The 25573-nt window shown below is 32.2% G+C and overlaps 1 protein-coding gene across 2 annotated transcripts in view; it reads left to right on the top strand.

Annotated features, from left to right (window-relative positions):
* LOC127735906 (matrix metallopeptidase-21-like) overlaps positions 1-25573 on the top strand; it is a 48409-nt gene that overhangs the window by 12368 nt on the left and 10468 nt on the right. Inside the window, exons 2-4 of one of the 2 annotated variants that reach the window (XM_052246339.1) lie at positions 8970-9393; positions 15150-15894; positions 21117-21428. In XM_052246339.1, coding sequence (XP_052102299.1) covers positions 9217-9393; positions 15150-15894; positions 21117-21428 — 1234 coding nt within the window. In that variant the 5' untranslated portion in view covers positions 8970-9216. Of the gene's footprint in view, positions 1-8367; positions 9394-15149; positions 15895-21116; positions 21429-25573 lie in introns of those variants that run through there. The other variant, XM_052246338.1, reaches the window with a different exon arrangement.

Below are 25573 nucleotides of genomic sequence, written 5' to 3'. Positions count from 1 at the left end.
GATAGCATATATAAAAAAAATCAGACAATATGTTTTTTTTTTTTAAATGCCCATTAAACGATTTAATATTAACACCACTTCTCTTGGTCACCGAGTACTTATATTCTTTTTCCATTCATAATTTAAATACCGATGAAAATAAATCTGAAAAATTTCAAATAATGAAACATTATTCCACAGGATGACGTAAATTAGGACTTTTTACCACACACATCACTCAGTGTTTTCGTTCGATGAGAAATCTTGTTCAGGAAATTGATGTGTTTTCATATTTATACATGTAGGAGGATTTACTGCATTATTGCAGGCAGTATATACATAAATTGCTATGTGATTATTCAATGTAAAAGTACACACAACAGATATATTCGTCTTCTTATACATTCTTCCTTTCGCTAAATTCTGTAAAATCTCAGTCATATTTCCACTTCTTTTTTTACTAACTTATTGTATTATTTATATCACCTTTATTTATTTATTTTTTACTTCATTTTATACAGTTTTATGATTTTTTCCCAAGGGTTGACTGAGATGTAGAAATAAAGTCACCTGGACTTCTCCAATCCGGCAAAATGAAGAGGGACTTCCGTTTTGCACAGGATGTATAAATACGCAGTCACGCCCGGTCTTAATGGGGACTTTAAATCAAATGCCTCATGTACGGAGGATGTAACGCTTTCCGTTGTTAAAGAACCCTTGTAACAAACAAAGATTTGTGGGATCAATGCGAGGCATCATTTCTGTCCTTATCCATCATGCATTGTTTTTACCCAATGACAGTCTAAATTCCCCGCTACTCGTCCCGTTCGACCCAGTGTCATGACAAGTATTAGATGCATGTTCAGGACGGGAACCAACGGACAATATGTCATGCATGTTAAGGGCTGTAATCCGAAGTTAATATTTCATGCATGTTTAGAAAATTGACGAGATTGTTGAATTAATAATAAATATAAATCGGAGGCACTTTTTTACTGACTAAGACAAATGCCCAAACATTCTAGCCCTTATTTTTGACTGGAACTGTAAAATAACTTATTTCCTATTTGTACGTTTGTATTTGTTTCAAATCGTGTGTACAAATATGGTCATCTTTAGCCTCGTTCAATGTCAGGAAAACCTATGCTTAATAGAAGCGCCGTTTCGTTGTTCGGGACATATAGATTTCACCACTGCAACAAGTGTGTTACGATATTTCTCCACTCGAGACAGTTAAATTTTAATATTTAAAGCGCGAGGCTTGCCGAGCTTTTAAAATATTTAAAATTTAACTGTTGAGAGTGGAGAAATATCGTAATACACGAGTTATAGTGGTGGAATGTGTTTCTCTAATGATGTTTATCCTTCCTTTTCAAAGATTTGCAGAAAGTTGTGTTCTTTATATGTGACGTCATCAGGCATGGTCGCCTTTTTCATGACGTCAAAATAGAAAATCCAGAAGAAACCAAGAAAATTTGACGTCATAATTAAATTTTGACCAATCATATGCCGAGAACAGTTATTTCACTAGTGAGGAGAAAAAATTTTCACAATCGGTTAGGAAATTCGAAAACTATGTAGTGAAAAAAATAGAGAAGTATAAATACACAGTAATGTCCAGTTACGATGGAGGCGTTAAATCCGATTCCTCGCGTAAGGTGATTGCCACTACTCTGCAGGCTAAAGAACCCTTGCAAAACCTCTTGGAAAAAGGGGGGGGGGGGGGGGGGGCTCCGAAGATGACTCTTAGCAAAACAAATTGTATGTCCCTATCCAACATGCCTTCATTTTCCAATAGTAGTAAAAAAAACGATCGACCAATTTAGCAGAGCCTACCTATTGGATTAATGCTTAATTTTTTCTTGTCCTAAAGACGAAATATTTGCCATTGAAACATATGCCAACCTCTATGGATCTTTGTTATAGTGAATGTAGCATGAACTAATGGTGCATCAGACTTGGATCTCTCTCTCTCTTACTCTCTCTCTCCATTTTCTTCTATGTAAATTGATTTGAAAAAGTTACAAATGTTATTTTTTTTTTTTATTTCTTGTTTCTTTTTATCTAAGTTTTTGAATTTCTATCAGTTGTCTAATGACAGGCTGTTTGTTGTTTCTACATGTGCTGAAATATATGTGGACAATGATCTTGCTGTGCTTTTTATCATTGTTACCTATAAGTCTTGTCTTCAACCGTTTTACATAATACCTAAACTGTTACAACTGTACTTTAAACAGTTTAGATTTCCTACTTTAAGTGATATCTTTTTCAATATTTTGCCTTTAAATAAACACTTCTCCACGCCTAATATGTAAATAGTTGATTCTTTCAGACAGTTTGGTCCGATTTCCTAATGAAATATAAATCTATTTTAGGTAAAGAGCAAATATAATAAATCGTCTTATCATTGAACACCGACTCTACGTCATCAGGTGAGGGGCATACTGATAAATACTCATTCTTAACTCACACCTTGGACCCCTTTTATTGTTTTGTACACACAGCTTGATAAACAAAATCGTTCCTGGACACACCTTTCAAGTTGTTTATTGTTTGTATAATTAATAAAATAAGTGAACATATAAATGGCTAGAGTCCACGTTGATGTTTAACTGTTTCCATGAGAAATAATCCTTGCCATCTGACCACCAATTCCAGAAATATTCCAAGACTGAATGTTTTGATATTAATTATTACAATTTTTGGTTACGTAAATGCATGATGGCATTTTAGCACATTTTCCAGTGGAATTACGTAAAGTATTTCTATCGGGGACAAATGTAACTTTCAGGATACTAAATTTCTATAAAGGTAATATTATTCAAACTTAAGAAATTAATGAAAAGTATATTAAAGATTCGATCAATTGTTTTATCGCCGCTATGGTTATTAAAAAGTTAAATACTACAGCTGTTTATTGGTATATAATTTATTTCATGTTGGTATAACTACCTGTGATTGCCCAACTCTCCTCTCTTTCTCTACCGTCTTAAAAATATCTCTCACTTATCTAGAAATATCTCTCTACACTCTTATTCTCTCTTTCTCTCTCTATCTCTCTCCTATAATAATCTTGCTCTCTATCTACTCTAATAATCTCTCTCTCTTCTCTCTATCTCATAATACCATCATCTCTCTTTCCCTGTTATATTGGTATCTATGATGAGTTTATATATCTGTTAAGTTGAGTAACATTTTTGCAATTCTTTGTATGCATACCCTTTCCAGTTAATCGAATAATGCGATTAAAACCGCAAACATAAATGCCATGTATCGAGTTGAATTCATTTGAACAAATCATTAATTGACTCCTTAACCTCTAATAAAGACTTCAAGATAGTTAAATCAACAGTAAATGACTTTAAAAGTATAGTTAAAAACATTCTTTGGTTGTCAGGTAGCTTTAAATAGTATTTGACTTGTAGTAATACGCTCCTTGTAGAGACAATTTACAATGCTTATCAAACGGTACGAATATTATATTGTTACACAGATATCAGGGTTTCAAAAGTTGTGAAAGCAAACGCTGAAGTAGTTTTAAGAAAGTAAAGTAGAAATTAATTTGTGATCCATGATTATCAAAAATAACTGTACTTCAGTCTAATGCCTGTAAGTCATTTTTACATTAATCTGACAAAAGGAAAAATTATCTCTTAATTAAAGCAAATCAAAATGAATATTATTCAAAGTCATTATTTAAATAAATTGCATGGTGATAGTCGTGTAATATATTGGACATGTCAGACAAATGACGAAATGTTACAGTTATACTCTTTCTAACTTTACATTGGAAGTAATATATCCCTTCGCTGCTTCTTGTTTCATTGGAAGCCATATATTTGTGAGTATCATACTGTTTTATGTAACCTATTGTTTCAGTAATCAAACTTTCGGAGTACAAAATTTGTGCTCGAAACACCAAACCCAGTATGTTTGATTAATTGATTAAGAGTTTTATAATCGTACTCGAAAGTTTTATGACTGCAAGCCCTTATTTTGATGCCGTTAAATTACTCTTATTTAAGTTTATACAACCTGATAAATGTGGTCTACCACATTAAATATCAGCCGTTCTTTTATGATCTATTCATCATTTTATAATTTATATCTACAGTAAAATAGTAAAAATATGAGCTTTTTTAAGTTTGAAGCATTATTTTTTCACGATTTTTAAAGGAAAAATGCACCAAGTCCCTTCATTGAATATTACTTCGATACACTGTCTATCTTCTGAAATATCTTATGAGCAGAAATTTATAAATTCACTCTGAAAAAATTGTTTGTTCACACTTTAAAAAATGCATAGAACAGCATTGATATAAAACGGCATCCCGTAAAGGAGACCATTTCGAAAATATTTAAATAAATATTGAAAGCACTTGTTTAAATTTAAAAGCTACGGCCGGTTTAAGTCGAGTTGACTTTTGCATCCTGGCGAGCACACTCACACAATCATTGTTTGTGCCTTCACACATTGTATTGGAATTTTGCAAGATTATCAAGAACACGTTAACAGTTTAACATATAAATAAGTCTAAGCTAAATATTGCTACAATGCGTTATAGAAAATTGTTGCAAAAATATGACGGAATGTTTCTGCAGTTCAGCAATTTTAAGTCATTCGTGCAAAAAAATCCTATTTTCGACCTTATAGTCTTGCTTTATGATGTAATCACATTTGTTTTAACAGCAAATGTTTTCATAAAGAATTGCATGGAGTTTAGTTATACTATTAGATTTAGGGCGAACTTCATGGTCTTACTGAATACATTTCTCTTGTTGTAACCAATAATCATTGAATTACTTTTTGGTAACTTGCCCTGGGGGTTGTTTTCTAAAATAAGACGGTTTAATGTTTTCCTTACTATATTGTCCATTGGTAAATTTTAAAGATGGCATGTCACGTATAGTTGACTAGTTTAAACTACATTTGGGCACTTTTTAGAAGTATTACAGATTTTCAGTAGTTTTCTTTTTTTCTTAAAGCATTGTCGTTAACTACTGATCAAGTTTCAAGATTAATTGATGGACAGACTATCTCGTTTCTTTATCTGTTCCAATACATCACTTGGCCACGTAAAATTGTATAAGGACCGCTAGACTGTCAGACAATCGCTTCTGCAGTTTAACTGCTCAAATTTGTTTCAATCTTATCTATATGTGTATGCTACATTCAGTCCAATCACCATTACTATAATACATCTTGGATCTCAACTTTCCACAAGTCTTAACAATAACTGTTATAATCACTTCATTGAAATTTGTGATCAAGTTTTGTGATATATCATGGTCCTATTTTTTGGTAATTATATTCAAAATACAAACCAATACCAAATATTTCATCACACCTGTACAACGTATACACTACCTTCGTCTTAGTTTTTACAATTTATCATGATCTGTTTTTCAATTGTTGTAAATACTCTAGATGTAATTGTGCGGAAATAATATATTAATGGGGTTATCGTAACCGCTATTACGATACAATCTGTCAAATAAGGTCAATTTAACAAAACAGGAATCTCTAAACCGTTAAAGTGCATGATATGTTGATAAAATTATGGTATGAGTATGTGTGAGAAGTTAGTAGATAACAAACAATTAACTTCAAAAAGACAAGGCATTCGTCAAAATACAGGAACACAAGTGGAGTAATGGAAAGGTGACTACGTCTCAATAGTGAAGGCATGGCACTGTTCACTGTTTAATTCCATCGTATGCATACCTGGTTTCTCAGACACTGCATTCATAATGTTAATCATTCACACCAAGTCCCCCCCCCCACAAACCCACGCTTCCCCCTCCACATTTTCACCCTCACTCTTTCCCACTCCAAAGAGAGAAACAGGGTGATAAATGTGTCTTTGCAGAAATGGACTTATATATACATATACATATATACACACAACATAGCTAAATTGAATTGAAGAAATCATCGATTGTTTCCAAATCAAATTCAATACGTGCTCAGTAAAAACCTACATGTTTCTTGAAAATCACGTCCCATCGGGTCCACTATACTATACGGAGAAATAATTATATCTGTCATTTAATCTTCAAATTGCAATGAAGTGTGGGTTTGTATGTTTTGTTTTTTGTTTTTGGGGAGGAGAGGGCTTTCTGTTAACGGCCCACTTTTTTTAGTTGAAAATGTTCAATAAAAGCGCTAATCTTTTTCTTTGGGTTTTGCCAAGCATGTAGAGATTTTTCGTCTTGAATCTAAACACCAGACCCCTTCTTTTGCAGTCAATAAAATTGGTCAAAAAATGATTTGATCAAAATGTGACAAAAATAAAGAGCAGTACTAATTTAAAATTCATAGATAAAAGTACACGATATTCGGTAGAAGTATGTCGGTTGTATCACGAGGGACAGTCTACGGATTGTGTCTCTTATATTTAATATGATTTTATTACAGTAAACAAACTAGCTACTGTTCCATTTGAAATAGTTTTGCTCTTATGTTAATATCACAGAACATGTACTGTTTTGTAAAGAGATGGTTGAATATTTTGTATTTGTTTTCAGTCAATATAAATTCTGGCTGATATCTTAATGTTAAGACGTAAATTGATATCTGTGTAGTCTTTTATTTAAATGTGTATTTAGCTAGACAGTTTAAATGATAAAAAGTTTTCTTTATATTAAATTCATAAATTTAATATTTTGTAGACTTGTCGACCTTTTAATGCCGAGAGATTCCGAACATTGATAATTCTTTTGATATTAAAACATATATCCAAACATTCTTTTTCCTACTTTCAGACGATATAAATCATTGGGCGATCATATGTTACTATTGCAATCTCTTATAACGAGTGCCGTGCGCACGAAAATCATGATGAATGCATATTATGCAAATTAAATGCTGGTTCTCGGTGGCCTACTGGTCTAAGTAATTCATCTGCAGTGATCACTATAGCCTGTCAACACTGAAGTTGTGGGTTCAAACCCTACTTGTGGCAGGTGCGTTCGTCTCTGACCTTAATTGACTATATATGGTTGCCAGTTTCCCTGTAAATGGTCGGTGTTTGTGTCCGGTACTCCAGCTTCCTTCATTAATACTAATTGACTGTCATGAAATAGCCAAGGGTAGCTGATGTTGGGCGTTTAACAACAGTAATTTATCATCGAAATTAAAAACTTCAGTCCATTTTCTTACTGAAGCATATAATATCGTAAAAGATGTTAAATGGATTAAATAAACGATTGGCGCAGCATCATAATAGTCTTGTTCTTACCTTGTCGACCCAACTGGTCTCGCCACTTTTGAAATACATGCAATTCCCTCAGATTTTGTGTTTTACCTTGATTTGTATCTTCGAAATGGATTCATGAGATTTGAACATCGTGTAGACTAAAAAGCAAAAAGTAGAAACACAAGAAAATATTCTATGGACTTGTTACGATCGCAAACTCTAATCAAAAATCGAAAAATGACTTGCGTTATCATGGCTTCGCAATGGAAAGTATAATAATATGATTCTGCGGGTTTTTATTTTAACCTCAGATTTTAACAAACTATAAAACGTCGCTGAAATTGTATTTAGATATACATATATATGTGTTCCTTTATTCCACATTAATCCATTGATAGAAGATATATATGTTTGAATAATTAAGATTTCGTTTAAATTTGAAATAAAATATCAGTAGTTGCGTAATAATGACCAGTGAGACAATTGTCCGGTATAATGACCAGTATGACAATTGTCCAACTAAAAGCGCAGAGGAAATATCTACGTCATAAACGGAGGAAATGTCAATAAGGTATATCAAGCTCTACAATACTTTACATTATTCTATTAACATGAATATATTTTTAATCAGTTGACTATTCTAGATTACGTGCATTTTGTCTCCAGACCAGTGTAACCGTACAAATAGTTGCATGATGATACCCACAACTTAAAAGTAAATAGTTTAATCGCTGCAACATGCAGAATTCAGTTACATAATGGAAAAGGGCTCTATCATGTTCAAGATTTAATAATTTAATAGTATAATTTGAACTTTTAATTCTATTTTATTTTTCGATGTTCAAATGTAAAAGGTTTCTTCACACGGTAATGTTTCCCCTGTCGCCTTCGGAGAGACTATACAACATCTGTTTCCAAACACCCAGGTCTCTCTCGTGATGTGACCACATAAGACCAATATCCACTAACTTACTCATCTAACTACCGAAAAAATCAAATAAAAATCATTTTGGTATATCGCATTATTACATAACATTGTTACTGTTGTAAGTCTTTTTGTAATCGTGAATATTCTATAAAATATGACACCAACCAATTGTTCCCGTCGTGTAATTAGTATGAATTAAAGGTATGAAGAAGCATATTTTTACCTGTTAAACCATCGCCTTTGATAGTACAAGTACATCGTATGTATCAAACCGTGTATGTAGTATATATAGATCATTTAACAGAGTATAGTGTTCACTAAATTACTGTAATTTTGCAATTGGAGATAGTCTAAGAGATTACATTTAGGTAAAATGTTTAACAATCAGTGTGTGGTCCTAAAAAAATCTTATTTTCTTTCAATAAAGAAAACGGAGCAATTCTGATGATCAAAATGGACATTCGCCAAAGTGAGCTGTCAGTCATAATTGATCCCACCTATTTGCTATGAGTAATATTTGTCGATCGACAACAGTATCTTAGCCGCTGTATAACATAATACAAGAGAGATATATAATTATTTGACCCATAACGAGCAAGGATGCTTCGCGAGGTTGTTAGCGAAAGCATTATCTCTATGTATTTGAACACGTGTTTCCATTCTCTCTGAGATTGGGATATTTGGAAGATTATTCTGTGCGACATTATGATTTCTAGGAATAATGTTTTACTTTTATTTGCACGGTTTCCATGTGATTATGTACCACAAAGAACAATCAATTCTAATGAACTACAAGCATCATCAGCGACCCTATACATGTTCTGTATTTCCTGACTTACTAACAGGCTTTGTTCTTCTTACAGGAACAGGGCAATATCTGGATAAATAATTCCGTTAGCTACACGTGTATCTAAACCTACGTAGTTAACCACGCTACTGATTGGAGACGTTGACACCTGCTGGGGATACGGAAGCGACGTAAGTTATCCAATGCAAATTACGGAACATAATTTATACAAAACGAAATAAATTTTGACTTCTAATCATGTGATAGGAAGGATATTTATTCCTTGTGGCTGTAAAATTTAAGCAGAGTTTGGATGTCCTACCATGGCTAAATGGTCTGTACTATTCCATCAAACTATCGTTGTTGTGCAAATTATATGGATAGTCCGACCTGTCACGTCTGAAAAGTTTTTCCAATACAGGGACCATAGAGACCAAAACTATTATCTGAAACAAGCCAATGAAAATAAAAATGAAGTTCAAGATGAAGTACAAGCAGAGGTAAGATGTTCATATATTTGTCTTATGTAATCAGTTAATTCTATAGTTATTCTATGTCTTGTCCCACACAATCAGTGTGTTACTCTGGTGTATTGAATTGTTGTTTTACACTCAATGTCATTGGATTTTTTTTTTCTTATGTATTTTGCTTTTTTTACTAATTGATATTACTGTTGATTATAATTAACATAGTTGCTTTATCGGAATTTTGTTTGAAAAAATCACAATACCTGTCTTTTTACTTTACTTCAAGTACCGTCTATACATATTTTCATAAACAAAACTTGACTAAAACAACCTTTTTACTAGATAGGTCATATTAGACATTCAGTTTACATGTAAATCATTATTCAAGATTCGTGTTTTCCGACCCACCACCCTAACATTAACAGGAAACTTTCTTAATTCGTGTTCCTTGTTCTACGTACATCTACCATTGAGAAATACATGCCGTGTAACAAAAATAACAATAACAATTGTACAAAATTGTTTTTATTGTTCTCAATATACTTTGTATCATGACGGTATCTAAATGTAATGTTAAATTTAGACTGTTTAATCGCGTAGACATGAGTTGGCATTAACACAGAGTTAAACCCCGATAAGTAATGAATTTATTAGTCTAAGATTAATTCCTAAATCTGTTTGTAATTAAACACGTTCAATTATCACACTATGATAATTGTATGTGAACTTAATGGTAAGATTGCTATCTATAAAAACAAGATGGAGTCAAAGATGATTTTTTAATCCAAACATAAAGTCATACCAGTGAAAACACGTCTGGGATATGTAGCGCAATCATAGATTTTGTTGAAAGGGTTAACACTACATTGTGTTTGTTGTTGTGGTGGTTTTATTTTGTCATTGGGTTGCTGTCTCTTTTTGGCACCCCAGATCTCCAGTTATTCAAAATAACGAATACAGAAACTTCTGCGTTTAAAAAAATGTCTTCGAATTTAAAGTCTAATCATCATTTTTATCCACTAATGTAAAATGGACCCATCATACCGCCATTACAGCAGAAACCGATGAAATCACCTAGAGTTTGATGTCGACATTTAACTTCATATGGATGTTATTAAAGCGTTTTATTAGTCTTTAAAATCTTAAAGAAACATTAAAGATGAAGAACAGGAATAGAAATTCACCTGTTGTATATTTTGTTTACTCTGTCATCCCATACCATCGAACAGACGGTGACATGGACTTAAAGAATGTCATCACATAAGTTGGCCACGTTTCATTTTCCAGTATGATTAGCGATAGTCCAACATATTGACCGTTATTTAAACTTCACTTCACAGTCTTCAAGAATTAAGTGGCCCGTTTTAAATAAGTGGTAGGAGTGAAGCATATTTGATTTTCACAAATAAATACTTGTGTCTGATCTTAAACAGTATCAGTTTATAAAACGTTATCTGTTCAACTGTTTATTTAAGCATGTCTTCAGATTATTGAGGACGTTTTTATGAAGATCTTTTGTTAAAAGTTTTGATTTATTTCTCAATAAACTTAAGGACATTATGTAGATGTACTCATTTAAAACGTTCGATTTAACTGACATAGTTTTGAATGGATTAAAACATTTCACTAGCTGTACAATGTCTATGTTCAAACTGAACAACAGCATGTAATGCATGTCTGTGTAAAAAATTATATATACATTGTACTAGAAGCCCAAATAAAGCATGTATATAAATATACATTTGCATCAAATATAGATAAATGATTCATAGTAAGGTAGTTTTAGGCAGTGGATGGTTATAATAATAAAGGCGTGGGAAAGATATAGGCTTTTATTGCTACTCTTCACACTGTAATTTATGTGTATTCATCGTAGCAAACAATAAAAACTGATTTTGAAGGAACCGCCCTAGACCTATAAGTTTGTTAAATAACGCTGCTGTACCTCGTCCGTTGACATCCATTTCATGTTCCCCTCGTGCGCTTGTAATACTGGTAGCTGGACGTACAACATTATTAAATAAAATGTTTCCCTGGGACATCTGCACATAACAATTAAGCTAAACGATCGTGTATTGCCGTATTCATGAATATTCATTGCTTTAAGTCGTCTCTTAATATTTTTATCTATTGTTTGACATAGACCCTTGTAAGCCTCCTTGTGTAGTTTAGAACTTTCATTTAATACTAATCTATTCGAAAATTAATCTTGATAAAATTGTAAGTTCTTTTTATTGTTAATCTTTATACAATTCATCATAGTGCACTTTTTTCGTTTTCTTCTTTTTATTTTCATTTAAAATCCCATGTTTCTTTAAACCAGGTAGACCCTTGCACATAATGAAACTTTAAGATTCAGTTTTGGATTAATTTTTAAATCTTTATCTTTGATCTTTTTCCTTATAATAATATGTGATTGACGGGGAGTATTCTCAGATGTAAAGTTATGGAATATTATTGAATGAACACGTGCAAAAATTAATAGAAAATGTTCATCTACCTAAAGAGACAATTTAATATTTTTATGGTGATTTTCATATTATATTTGTTATGAACGACAGTTTGAATCAGCTGGGTAAGAGTGAATGAAGGGTATCAAAGCATTGCATATACTGACGTTCCCTTCGATAGCAAGCGAGGCGAGTACACCTTTAAATGAAAGCACAGCATGTAATCAAAAACACAGCAGAAGGAAACATTTAATCCGTTTTACTAAATCGTATCCCATAAACTCCTTAATATCCCTCATTCAAGTGAACATTTAAATGATCTGCTTGTATTCTTGAAATAATTATAAAGTTTAATATCTTTCATTAATGTACATTGAGTGTAGTGTTACACAGTTTAATGCATTACATAAGTGAACCACTGCGATGGCTGGTCTTAATAAGTACACCTTCATATTCACTCTAGACCACCAAAGATTCCGTTTATATTACTTTCAAAGATGTAACTCTCAATTTCTTGTATATATTTATAGGATATGCATTGTTATATATGATATATGAGAAAACGAAATATATCAATATAAAAAAGGAAAACTTAGCAGATAAGATCTTCGTCATAAGAATTATGATTTACATCTAAAAAGATGGCAAAATACTAAAATGTTTTAAAAATTATAAAAATATTTTGTTCAGGATAAGAAAGAAAAACAGATGAAAGTTGACAAACTTCAAGGCAAAATGTTCCCTCATTATAAAAAATGAGATTAAGAACTTTTACTTTATTGACACTATATTTAGGATTTCTGTATGTTCTTCCACGTTCACATGTTAGAAATAGTTATGTGAACAAACAAAATACAAGTATTTCATATATTTTTCAATACATGATAACGTCCTACTGAAATAGTAGACTATCTGTTGTGTGTTAATGTAGGTCTTATAACGGTCGCTTTAATTTGTTTATTCGGTACAAAATATATAAGTGAATATAGGACAAGTAAGTAGGCCAAGAACATTGTTACTATTAAGTATATTATTACAAATTTTATGTCGTACATGTAGCGATTGCAACAATAGTACTGCATCAAACATTCGAAGGGATTTTCTTTTTATATAACTTTTTTGCTGCATAGTCACAGGAATACGGATCTCTATCATATTAAAATCCGTATTTCTGAGAATCGATTATATTCAGAGTTAACCAACAATCATATTATATAAGTATATCATATATTTAAATATTTTGGAGGAGGTGATACTTTTGCAAATTTGAAAGTAAAATGACACCAATGACACCCGTTAGATATAACACTTGTCTTCTACTTCAAAGAGAAATTTTTATTAGACCAACAACAATTGCATTCTTTGGAACCAATATTTTGAAATTTAACTCAACCAAAGAATATGTTTTGCAACATAACTTAAATGCTGATATAATATACACATTATCTTAGTCTACAAAATCACATATATAACCAGCTATATAACTTTATACCCACCTGTAGTCTGACAAGATCATTTTTCACAATCCTATGATATATTGGTAAAAATGATAAGATGCCAGAAGCTTCGATGTGATGGTTATTCTTTGGCATCATCAACTTCATGTAGAAAAAAAACAGTCAAAAAGTCGTATATAAACTAGGCAGAAACTTAAAACGAGAAGGAACATGCATTCCAAAGGTCACGTACTGGAGAATAAATAGTAATTATATTTGATGATGATCGAAGTCGTGTTTGATTAATACTTTTCCCGCGAGATCCTTTGCAGATGACCCCGTATACATCAATGGATGCAGACTTTAAGCTTGACCCGCCCATTGTTTTAATTATATTTTTCGACGTTTTCTTATCGCTTCATTACAATCTATGCATTTCCTAGTCATCAATCTAACACCTATATCTATAGTTTGATAGATGTTGTCTGAGGCATTTGTTTTTCATCACGTATTTCTGATATTCTACATGTTTTCATGTTCAACGGTACTGTTAGTTTTGTTGATTTTACCTATATATTTGACCACTGCACATGTGGTTTACCGTTAAACAATTTAGCACTAATGTAATTCTTATCATTCCTTTGTTGAGAAACAGTACATGAAAGGTTCCTTCTCTACTTCATTAAACTAGATGTGCTACTAGTAAATATACAGTAACATTGATAGCTACACTTATTAAACAGAGGAAAATGCGTGAATTTTGATGCACAGACACATGCTGTTGTGGATTTAAAGAAAGTGTTTCTTATTCTAAAATTCGCGAAGACCATCAAACTGACCATATAACTATCATATCGACTTTCAGTTATTCCGAAATCAAGACGTTGTGTGGACTTTTTTACGTTATGCCTGTAATTATTGAGCTGAGTTTATGGCATATCAGTGTATATATCGAGTTCTCATTTCAGACTGACGTACTTTTAACGGGTTTATAAATGTTCGACTCTATATATTATTTTTAAAAATTCATTGAAATTGTAAATGTCCGCCACGACGCCCCTTTACTAGATTTACACATTTATTGAAATTCGCATACTGCCTCAAACTTACAATCTTTCCCATTTATTCGAACCTAAAACATTTCTGTCGGTTATTTTTGTCGCTGTCTTGCCGTCTTTTTGGCGCATACCTAACATTTCCTTTTATACAAATCTGATACGGGGAATCAGCAATTTGACTACTAAATCTGAAACATGTTTTACGGGAAGTTAAAAATGCATGCATGCATACCCATCGTTTCATACATTTACAGTAACCACTAAATATACTCAAGACGTTTTAAATCTTATTTATACAGTGTTTCACGTATATGTTTTTCTAGAAGCGAGCTAAAAAAAATTGCCCATTATAGTTGCATCAGGTTTTATCCTAAAAGAACAAGAAACCGCATACCAATGTCTTATAACGTATACTGCCTTGACTGTCATTATAATATTATAGACTATGATTGTTTTGGAATGTGCATGTAATATTTGCCGTTGGATTTTAATCAGTCATCAATCAAGCTATAAATCTTATTCTTGGTTGATCTTTTCATACCTGTTCCCCTCTGAAGTCATAAACAAATCAAGATCTATTTATCTACCTCCCCTCATTTGATAGTGTTCATTTTATACGCAGAATATCTACAGTACGGTGTTCATTTTATCAAACTGTTTACAATTGAATAAGTACGTATTACGCAACCTGTTAAATGGTAGTACGTCTGCTAAACAAATCTAAAATTCATCGCTAGCTTTACCAGAGTGCATACCACAGACAAAAACATATATAACATGTGTTCTTTGTTTTGTTTATGATTGCTTCTTATGCAGTATAAGAATTTTCTATATCTATATTACAGATGCAGCTTGAAAAATATGGATACCTGCGGTGCAAAGTAGGTCGACGCAAACGGCGGTCGGTGGATACACCGACACACAATAGTTTTAATGTTTTTGAGGGAAATGGGAGAAGTTGTAGTGAGGACGAAATTAAAACTGCAATCAAAGAATATCAAAAGAAATATAAATTACCTGAAACAGGTGTAGTAGATGAAGAAACAAGAAAGTTCATGAGCACTTCAAGGTGCGGGAACTCGGATAGTGCCGACAACCCTGACATTGAACCAGTAGATATTACTGATATGGTTCCAATTGAAGTTATTAATCCTCCTCCAAGTAAAAAACGGTGGAAAAGAACAGCCAAAAATACAGTATTATATAAATTATTATTTCCTCAATTAACTGATAATAGTGTCAAGATATCTGGTAAAAGAAGAACTAAATTCCTTTTAAATCATATTCAAAAAATTAAAAATGAAGATCCAATATGGCTGCGACCAAAGAGACACAAAAGATTTGTTAACATTCATATCAATGAAACGGGACTGAATGGTGAAAAAATTAGAGACGGTCAAAAATTCACAAAAACGGATATTCGATGGCGATTATTAGAGAATGGTTTCAGCACAAGAATACCTTTAGAAGATCAAAGAGCAAGTCTTAATATGGCATTCCGTATGTGGAGTGAGGTAATTCCTCTCAACTTCGAAGAAGATGTATCTGGTGATATAAAAGCCGTAGATATAGAAATAGCATTTGGAAGAGGTGAGAATTGTTTTGTATATATAAGTGGTTTTGATGTTTAAATCAGTAACATTGAAATTATTCTACTACCTTTATGATTAACCTCCATCTATCACTATTTATTTCAAATCAGAATCAAATCTGAAATACTGTATTTTTTGTTGGGTAAATTGACTCATGGACATAAATGAATCCACGTGTCATTGTGTCTCTGACAACACTGTGGACACTGTCGTTGAATGCATAATGAATCCACGTGTCATTATGTCTCTGACAACACTGTCATTGAATGCGTAATGAATCCACATTTCATTATGTCTCTGACAACACTGTCATTGAATGCGTAATGAATCCACATTTCATTATGTCTCTGACAACACTGTCATTGAATGCGTAATGAATCCACATTTCATTATGTCTGTGACAACACTGTCATTGAATGCGTAATGAATCCACATTTCATTATGTCTCTGACAACACTGTCATTGAATGCGTAATGAATCCACATTTCATTATGTCTCTGACAACACTGTCATTGAATGCATAATGAATCCACATTTCATTATGTCTCTGACAACACTGTCATTGAATGCATTATGACATGATATATTAACATATCGTACGAAATTCGTGGACAATGAATGTCCCCCGGCTATGGTGGGATTCGTGTTGCTCAGTCTTTAGTTTTTCTTTGTTGTTTTTTGTATACTGTTGTTTGTCTTTTGTTTTTGCATTGACAGTTCGTTTTAGACTTATGAGTTTGAATATCTCTTTGGTATATTTCGAATCTCTTTTTACAAGTATAGTAGGGATTCCTCTGCTCCTCATGTAGTAAGACGAATTGATTTTAACTAGTAGTAAAGAGTCTGGGCGATTAGTTATAACAGTATGTTATACTTTTCTTTTTGCAAAAAGGGGAGGACACATTTTCTCCTCGTAAAAAAAACAAATGCATAGGCTCTTTCCTTTTATTTCATTTCTCTTTTTTACTTTTATATCATTTGTTAGTGTTTTATTGATAACTCTTTTCTCTGTTATTTGATGTTCAACAATCAGCAATCAATCGATGATTTCAAGGTTTTTATTTAGCTTCATTTGACATGTTTGTCCAGTGCTTGCCAAATGTCAGACGAAATATCTTAATCTCAGACAAAAACAGATCGATGATGCGATCATGGTCAATCTTCTATCTCATCGTGCCTGCTACGTATAATCATAGCGTTTATCCTCCTGGTCAATCTTCTATATTCTCGTGCTTCGTATAATCATAACGTTTATCCTCCTGGTCAATCTTCTATCTCCTCGTGCTTCGTATAATCATAACGTTTATCCTCCTGGTCAATCTTCTATCTCCTCGTGCCTGCTACGTATAATCATAACGTTTATCCAGGAGGTCTGGAATTTTAATACAATTATCATTAAGCTGATAAACATAATTATATAATGAAACAAATAATAACGGTTTTTCAAGGTTTTCAGACTGTTGTTTAATTCGGTTACTATGCCAGTCTACTAGACTTGTAGTATACTATACATTTAATGTAATTTAATGTGAAATATGGCATTAATATTGGATATTTTGCTGTTTACATGAAAGCTTGATTGTAGATAGTTCCGTATCAATCAAATTTGATTACGAAAACTGTTTTGTAGTAAAATGATTGAGTATGGAGATGGTCGGTAATTATCACTCGGTTGCTGTCCGTGAAATTACGTCATTTAGCTCTGCAGTTTAATTAGAATCCATTTTGACAAATATTTCATCTTAAAATCAGCTGATTTATGAGTTTTTAGATTGCATTTTGTATGAAAACACAGAGGTCGAGTCTTTTCTGCAAATTGATGTTAAGATTTGAAGGAATTTTCAGTCAACTTTTATGATTCATTTTCTGTTATAAATTGTTATATTACATTTTCAAATTATATCATCAAACTCTTGTCAAAGAGGTAATAAAGCGAGAACCACAGACAATACAATATTTTATCTGAAGACGCCCAGAATGTGAAAACGTTTATCTATAGATTCCAAAAATTAAACTAGCATTGTTTTCTATTATGCAAAATAGTTTATATTTATATTGTTTAAAACAATTATGTGTTCTTCAGACGCCACGGTTCTAACCAATGCCAACTGAAACATTTTCATTTTACCAACTTGTTTGAAAAGCCTTCTAATTCTAACATAGTCTCTCTATAATGGATATATTCGAAACCTTGATCTTTTTTTTTTCTATGACTCAAACATTTCTTAGATATATCAACTTGTATTGATTGATGAAGTAAACATCAATCTCTTAACTTTTTGTTGATACGAAAACATGTAATCGGATTTATTAATGCATACAAACATCACAATAATGTCGGTTGTGAAATTCATCTTCTTAATTTCGATAGTAAACTTTTTGCACTGTTTTGCATTCTTAAAAAGTCTTATTTGGGCTACATGTAATTTCTTATGTATATATTTGAATTCGCATATTCAACCAGGTTCAACCCACCATTTTTTTCTTAGAAATGTCCTGTACCAAGTCAGGAAAATGGCAATTGTTATCGTAAAATTTGTTTCTATGTGTGTTGCATTGTCGTTTGTTGTTTGTTCACTTCAGTGTTTCTGTTGTTTCGTTGTCCAAATGTACTATATTGTATTGTTTATTTGCGTAATTCTCTGTCCGTAATGTTGTACTGTATTCATGTCATGTAATGGTGTCATTTTAGTGTTATATTTAACATTGCCATAAAAGTGCGAGGTTTGGCTAGCCACAAAACCAGGTTCAACCCACCATTTTTTTCTTAAAATGTCCTGTACCAAGTCAGGAAAATGGCCATTGTTATATTATAGTTCGTTTCTGTGTGTGTTACATTTTAATGTTGTGTTTCTGTTGTGTCGTAGTTCTCCTCTTATATTTAATGTGTTTCCCTCAGTTTTAGTTTGTAACCCGGATTTGTTTTTTTCTCAATCGATTTATGAATTTCGAACAGCGGTATACTACTGTTGCCTTTATTTCCTCGATGAAGAATACGAATATGTACGTCAGTTTTCTGATAATGATGCTTTTGTACAAGTACTGTCTTTATAAACCAAGGTTACTTGCGTCATAATTTACTTCTTTCTTCACATCTCTAAGACTTAGGATTCGATTTAGTTTTACAACATAGAGAAGTATGTAGATCACTAGGCGACTATTTTTACTTCCTTGAAACTTTGTGGTAAGGGCATATAGTATTACCTATGTACGTAATTCCATCTGTCTCAAACTATTGTCTGGACTTTTTTTATCGACATGACTACAGATATATTGATCTGACTTTTGATAAATTAGTGTATGAAGATGACTTACAGATGGGTTTCAGTTTCCTTTTGGTGGCCGACTTTTGGAGAGAATTACTGTCCCTGGAAACCCTTGGAAAATACACTTGTCTGTACAGGTTTGTAATGCCTACAGCTGTTTAGAGATATTTTTGTGTATATGTGTTCAATGATAACTAACAGATCAAGTTTGTAGTTTGTTTTCTCCAGTTGACCAAAATTTAGGGAATTCAAATAGTTGTCGTTATCAACAGTTTTCAATTTCGTTAACCCACTTTTCCCATTCAACAAAGACAGAATGCATTTGTAGGTTAACCACATTAGCAACACTATAAACCTATGAACTCAGTGCTGCCAGTGTATATTCATGGGAATGTGTAAATAGCAAAACCAGAAACTAAGAAACCAGAAATCAGAAATCAGAAACCAGAAACCAGAAACAAGAAACAAGAAATTAAAAATATTTAATATTGAATATGCTCCTAATAACTAATTATAATTGACTTGATATAAATTCACATGTATAACTGATAAGGACTCTGATCTTTATGCACCTGCTGTAGCAGAAAAACTTATCAATTGTAATAAAACTTAATTATCTACAAAAAAGTGTCAGTTCAGTGTTAGACTGCATATACATAACTTGTTACAGATTTTTAATTGTGTTGAAAGGTTTACATTGTTTATAGATGTTTTAATAATGTGTTTACTATAGTAAAGGGTTCCTCCATTTGACATAGTTTATTATTATGTCAACGAACTTGGCCAGCTTAAACTATCACTCAGGCTGGAATTTGTCCATTACCATATTAACACACAGTGTATTTTGAAGAAAGATTCATTATTCGATGGACAGAAAATTCTCTTTACACCCCTTATTTCTTTCGGTTTTTCGCTAAACCCTAATGGTTACATTGACATTTGAATCATCTTTTCAATATTTTTTGTCATATTTGTGAAATTTAATACTGATATGACACCCTTTTACTTTTTAACTTCATTCAGTATTAACCAAAATATTAGGGGGAACAGCAATTAAACCAGCATCTAACATGCCCAATATCTACATGCTTGAATTATAGTCATTTTATAAACAGTTGAAGATTGTGTCATCTTTCTCTATTTTATACATTTTTACATAGAAACTATGAACAGTGTAACTGATGATTGTTTTTTATTCTATTTCCTTGTGACCATCTGACCACCATTTATTTAAATGATTAAATAACATTGAAAGACATGTTTACAGGTAGAATGTAAAACAATATTAAAACATCTATAATCAATGTTTACCTTCCAACACAATTAAAAATCTGTGTATTAACAAGTAATAATTAATGTATGCAGTCTAACACTGAACTGACACTTTTTTGTATGTGATTAAGTTTTGTTCATCTGATAAGGTTTTCAGCTACAGTAGGTGCATAAAGAACAGTCCTTATCAGTTATAAATGTGTAATTATATCATGTCAGTTAGTTATTTAAAAAAAATAATATTCACATGATATACTTTTTATATTTTGTTTCTTGTTTCTGGTTTCTGGTTTCTTGGTTTCTGGTTTTGCTATTTACACATTCCCTATATTCATTGTACACCCCACCTGTTGTGTACTTCAAAAATGTGTATTTAGCCATTAGACATTTGTTGTAAAAATTTGCGCCAGAGAAGATGGTGAAGTTGTCATTTCTCTGTTTGGCTTTTACATATATTAAGATCTACTTTTCTGAAATGACTGAATCACTGATGTTATAAGAATTTAGAGGTCGAGTTTGTTTCATTCTGTTGTGGGTTTATTTGGTTGCAACTGGTTTTACTCTTACTTTTATTTGTCTTACGATGTACACATTCTCATCTGTTTTGGGTTTATTCAATTCCAATATTTTTGTCTGTTTGTACCTGCTTTTTGTATTTAATTTTGTTAACCATATTTTACAGGATCACATCAAAATTGTGAAAGGAAGTTTGATGGTAATGGCGGTGAGATTGCCCATTCTAGAGAAAACGGTAGGGACGTTGTACATTTTGATGATGAAGAGGATTATAAATCTATAGAATCCATTACAAAAGAAAAAGACGGGATTTATTTATTACGTGTAGCTGTTCATGAAATAGGACATGTGTTGGGACTATCTCATTCTAGCCAGATCACATCTATCATGTATGCTATTTATCATCAGAGTAATGTTAATCCAGATAAAGAATTCGAGCTGACCTGGGATGATAGGAAAGCAGTACAGAAAGCTTATGGTAAAGTTTTTTTTTTATATTTTTAAAATTATCGGATAGTTATTTATTACATGATGTTTATCCTGCATTTCATCTTCTTTACATCAATCCAATTTCTTACTTCGAGCAAATACTTAAGTGTGTAATGAGCATTGTTTAGTGATTCTAGCAATATTGAATCTTTAAAATTCCAAGTTGATTTACCTTTTTGAATTCTTACCCCCGTATAGTTGTTTCTGGATTGAAATATTGAAACATTTGGGTTTATCTACATCTAGGCATAGATGGCCTTTGCCAGATTTGGCACACAATTATGAATTTTTGTTCTTCATCTTTGTAATTCCTTTGGCCTTCAAACTGTTGAACTGTTTGAGCGCCACTGATGAATCGTGTACAGAAAAATCGCGCGTTGGGCGTACTGACGTAAAAGCCTGGTAAGTGAGTTTTGAGAATGTGATTTCTTTTCTTTTGTTTTGATTTGTTTTTTGAGTGTATTTGTTTTTGTTTCTTCGCACAGTTTTTTGGGTTTTGAAATATTTTTATTGTCAGGGGTAAAAAGATGTTGGAATTTTGTGTTGTTGGCAGTTATTTTATAGCCTCTCTTAGAAATATTCACTACTGCTCTAGCAGGACAAGCAGTCCCTGTTCCATTAATTGTACCCTTTATGTTGTTTATTACCATTGATATCATTTCCAGCACTCCATTTATGACAATTTATCGGATATCACAAATAATCAGAAATGCAGGCATACATGCAACATGCGGAGTAGGAAACGCTAGCCTATCAGAAGAACTGGATGGCCACTAATGGAATTTGGCTGTTACACTGAGGATGTCGATATATCTCGGGGTTGTCTAAGTCTTGTACGGTTCTGTCCTGATCTGTTCCGTAGGACATCGTCAATTCATATACTTATATTTTATTATCATCAAATAAATTGAATAAGTACATGGTTGTACTTAAAATTGTGGTCATAATTGAGTGGTTCCATGTGAATCTTTATCAGTTTGTTACGTCATAACCAGTAACATTTCTGATTAGTACGTGTCTGCAACGGGGGCACTTTATGATTAATTTACAAAAAGTAGGTTACTCATTTATTTGTATTATTTATCAATTTAAAACCTGAATCTATAATCTTGTTAAGATTGAAATGTACCCACATTAATTTATTATCGAATCTTGAGTGATCTTTTATAAAAATACGTAACTGTAAATAAAATGCGATAAAATTGTTAAATGTTCAAAACCTGTTAAAAAATTACAGAAGGAAACTTAACACAACATTGTGAAATAAATTAAAACAACACTTTATTAATATCATGCGTCCGAAGCGCTTTTCTGGATTTACCGTCACCAGGAACGCTCAAAGCCAAATATTTGAAAGCCGAGGATGTATAAGGACCGAAACAGTTGCAGAGCTATTTGACCAAAAAGTACCTAAAAACAATAGCCAAATCCATTTAAGGTCAACTTTGCCTGAGGGAGTTGAAACCTTAGTTTCTTTATAATTTCAAAATTTATATGTGAAAGGTCATACTTATTTTTCTTATTATAATAATAAAAAATTGTAAAAAACAAACATCTAATATGTAAAAACACAACAACAACAAAAACAATAAGATACCAAGAGGACAATAAAATCTCACCAAATATATCAGGTTTATAATTTGTTACTACATAAGCGTATTAGTCAACATAAAATCCACCAGTCGTTCTCGAATCAAAACACTTAGAAGGCCAAATACAAATAGGAGATTTAAGGACATTGAAAAATTTCCCCAAAATATTGGGGCAAATACGGCGAATGGCATCTATGGAAACCTTAGTGTTTCAAATGATTAAACTCTTAAATAAACAATACATTGACAGAAATGACCGTATCTTCTGATATCATCTGCCTCTGAAGGGTAAGAGGTTCCTTCTCGACTTGAAGCACCCGTTTTATTTCTCATGATAATGAATATGGTGAAACGTTGCGTTCGTGACGAAAAACACCAAGAAAGGAAGACAAATGAAGCATATCCTTACATTCTATAATGGTCATCTAATATTACTTTCGAAGACATGACCAGCTTTATAATTAAGAACCCTTAGTCGGTACTTATGTTCGGGAACAGAAATCCTCTGTCAGTGAAATTGTGATAGGAAACGCCAGCCCTGAAATATCCTTTTCACTGTGAGATATATACCCCATGTGGTGATGCTACTAAAAGGTGCTACGTGGAAGTTCATAATGGAAAAAGTAATCTTCTCAACCGACCCTTAGTATTAATTTTTAGTTGTGTTTATGTAAAGACATGAAACAGACTATGTATTATCATTATTAAAGTGGAACGCGAAGTTAAAAAAATATGCTAGTTTTGTTTTTATTCTTCTTTATGCGATATCTGCCTTATACAACTAAAGGAAATAGTCAATAAGAATAGGGGCACAGTTGGTTCCCATAGGAGTGTTTACTTTCTGTCAACTAAACGCATCAAATATAATTCATCTTGATTATATCATTTTTAGAGAATTTGCTTTACAATGTTACTTGTAACTTATATGATTCTCTTAAACAAGACGACCGATAAATTTCATTAACATAAGTTAACAAATGTATTCAATAAATATTAAATTGTTTAGGGAAAAGGTAGCACATCAACAGTACGGTACTGTTTAGTGTCCGAACATCTACACAAAAGCGTCAACCATAAATTACTAATCATTGTTTATAATGGCTTTAACCATGAAATCCACTTGCAACACCTAATGGTGGTAAATAATACACATCACACCATACTATCACTGGGGATGACACAACAAACGAAAGGGATATACGTTGCTTGAAAGCATCACCACACGTAGGCATACCGTCATAAGAAAAATGTAAAAATTAAATCATTTATTACTGTGTAGTTCTAATTGTTCTTTCTTAGAACATACGTGTTTTTTTTTTTTTTTTTATATTCCTCAATTATTATATAGTATACAGCTATTGACAGTGACAATAAAACATCCATTATACCATTACATTTGTGGCACTGTACGATGAATTGACATTTACAATGATATAAAGAGCGAAAACCCGTTTATTAAAAATTACTGCTCGTATAAAGAAAGATCAATCAAGTTATTAATTTCAAATTTCACAACTAGATACTTTAGAAAATTCAAAAACCATTATTTATTTGAACACTTAAGGATTTGTATTTTTAAAATCTATATTAGTAAGCATCCATACTCCTAAGACTTGACCATACATGGAAATAATTGTATAACTGTGCGCATTTTAAAAATAAATAAAGAGTGTTAAACCTTTTTATGTTAAGTTAAGGAATGCTATGATATTTTAGGAATAAACGTCATAGAGACACCAACCAAAAAAATTAATAACACTAAAATGACGTCTGGAATGCAAGATGCGATTTGAATGAAGTATATCAAGCTTTAAAGCACTTCTAGTCTAAACGTTGTAAATAAATGCATTAGTAGCTACTAAAGGTCTGTTATCTTCATTTCCGGAATAAACAGAAAACATTCAGTTAGAAAGTTAAAAGGCAAAGACAATATCTGTGAAAGTTCCTGACATTGGACAGAGTTACTAACGTGTTGTTGTGCTGGCATAGTTTTTGTCTTTAAAACTCTCTTTTTCATCTTTATCAAAAGGATAAAGAAGAAAAAGGTCAAGAAATGTATAAGTCCAGGAAATGCCTTTATTCAATTCCATCAGTATAGCATGCTTTCTTGCAAATTTATATCGACCTCTGTATTTCCATGTAGATTACTTGAGACAGTAAGGACTATTGCAAAATACAACGATTTTAATTCTTGTAAATAAAATAGGAAGACTGATATTTGTTTAAAAAATATGATCCATCTCCAAAAACACAAGGTTCGAGTTTATATTTTCTCAGTCCATTTAACAAGATGTCTGGGAAGTAACTTGATTTTATACATTTATACAACATTAGGTTAGTTATGTGTTGACAAGTAAGACAACATAAAATGTATTGGTATCTCACTAATAAAACATTTATTGAAAAGGTACATCCATTAATCGATTTACGGAAACTAAAGGCGAATCTGATACCATTCAGAAAGTGAAAACCTACAAAATCATAAATCATCCGAAGATTTGAATCTTTAACGTTTCATATGTGGACATTTTAAAACATTTGT

Source organism: Mytilus californianus, unplaced genomic scaffold, assembly GCF_021869535.1.
Source record: "Mytilus californianus isolate M0D057914Y unplaced genomic scaffold, xbMytCali1.0.p SCAF_3, whole genome shotgun sequence".
Lineage (NCBI taxonomy): Eukaryota > Metazoa > Mollusca > Bivalvia > Mytilida > Mytilidae > Mytilus > Mytilus californianus.
Note: the sequence above shows the minus strand (reverse complement) of the source record. Positions and strands in the feature narration are given on the sequence as shown.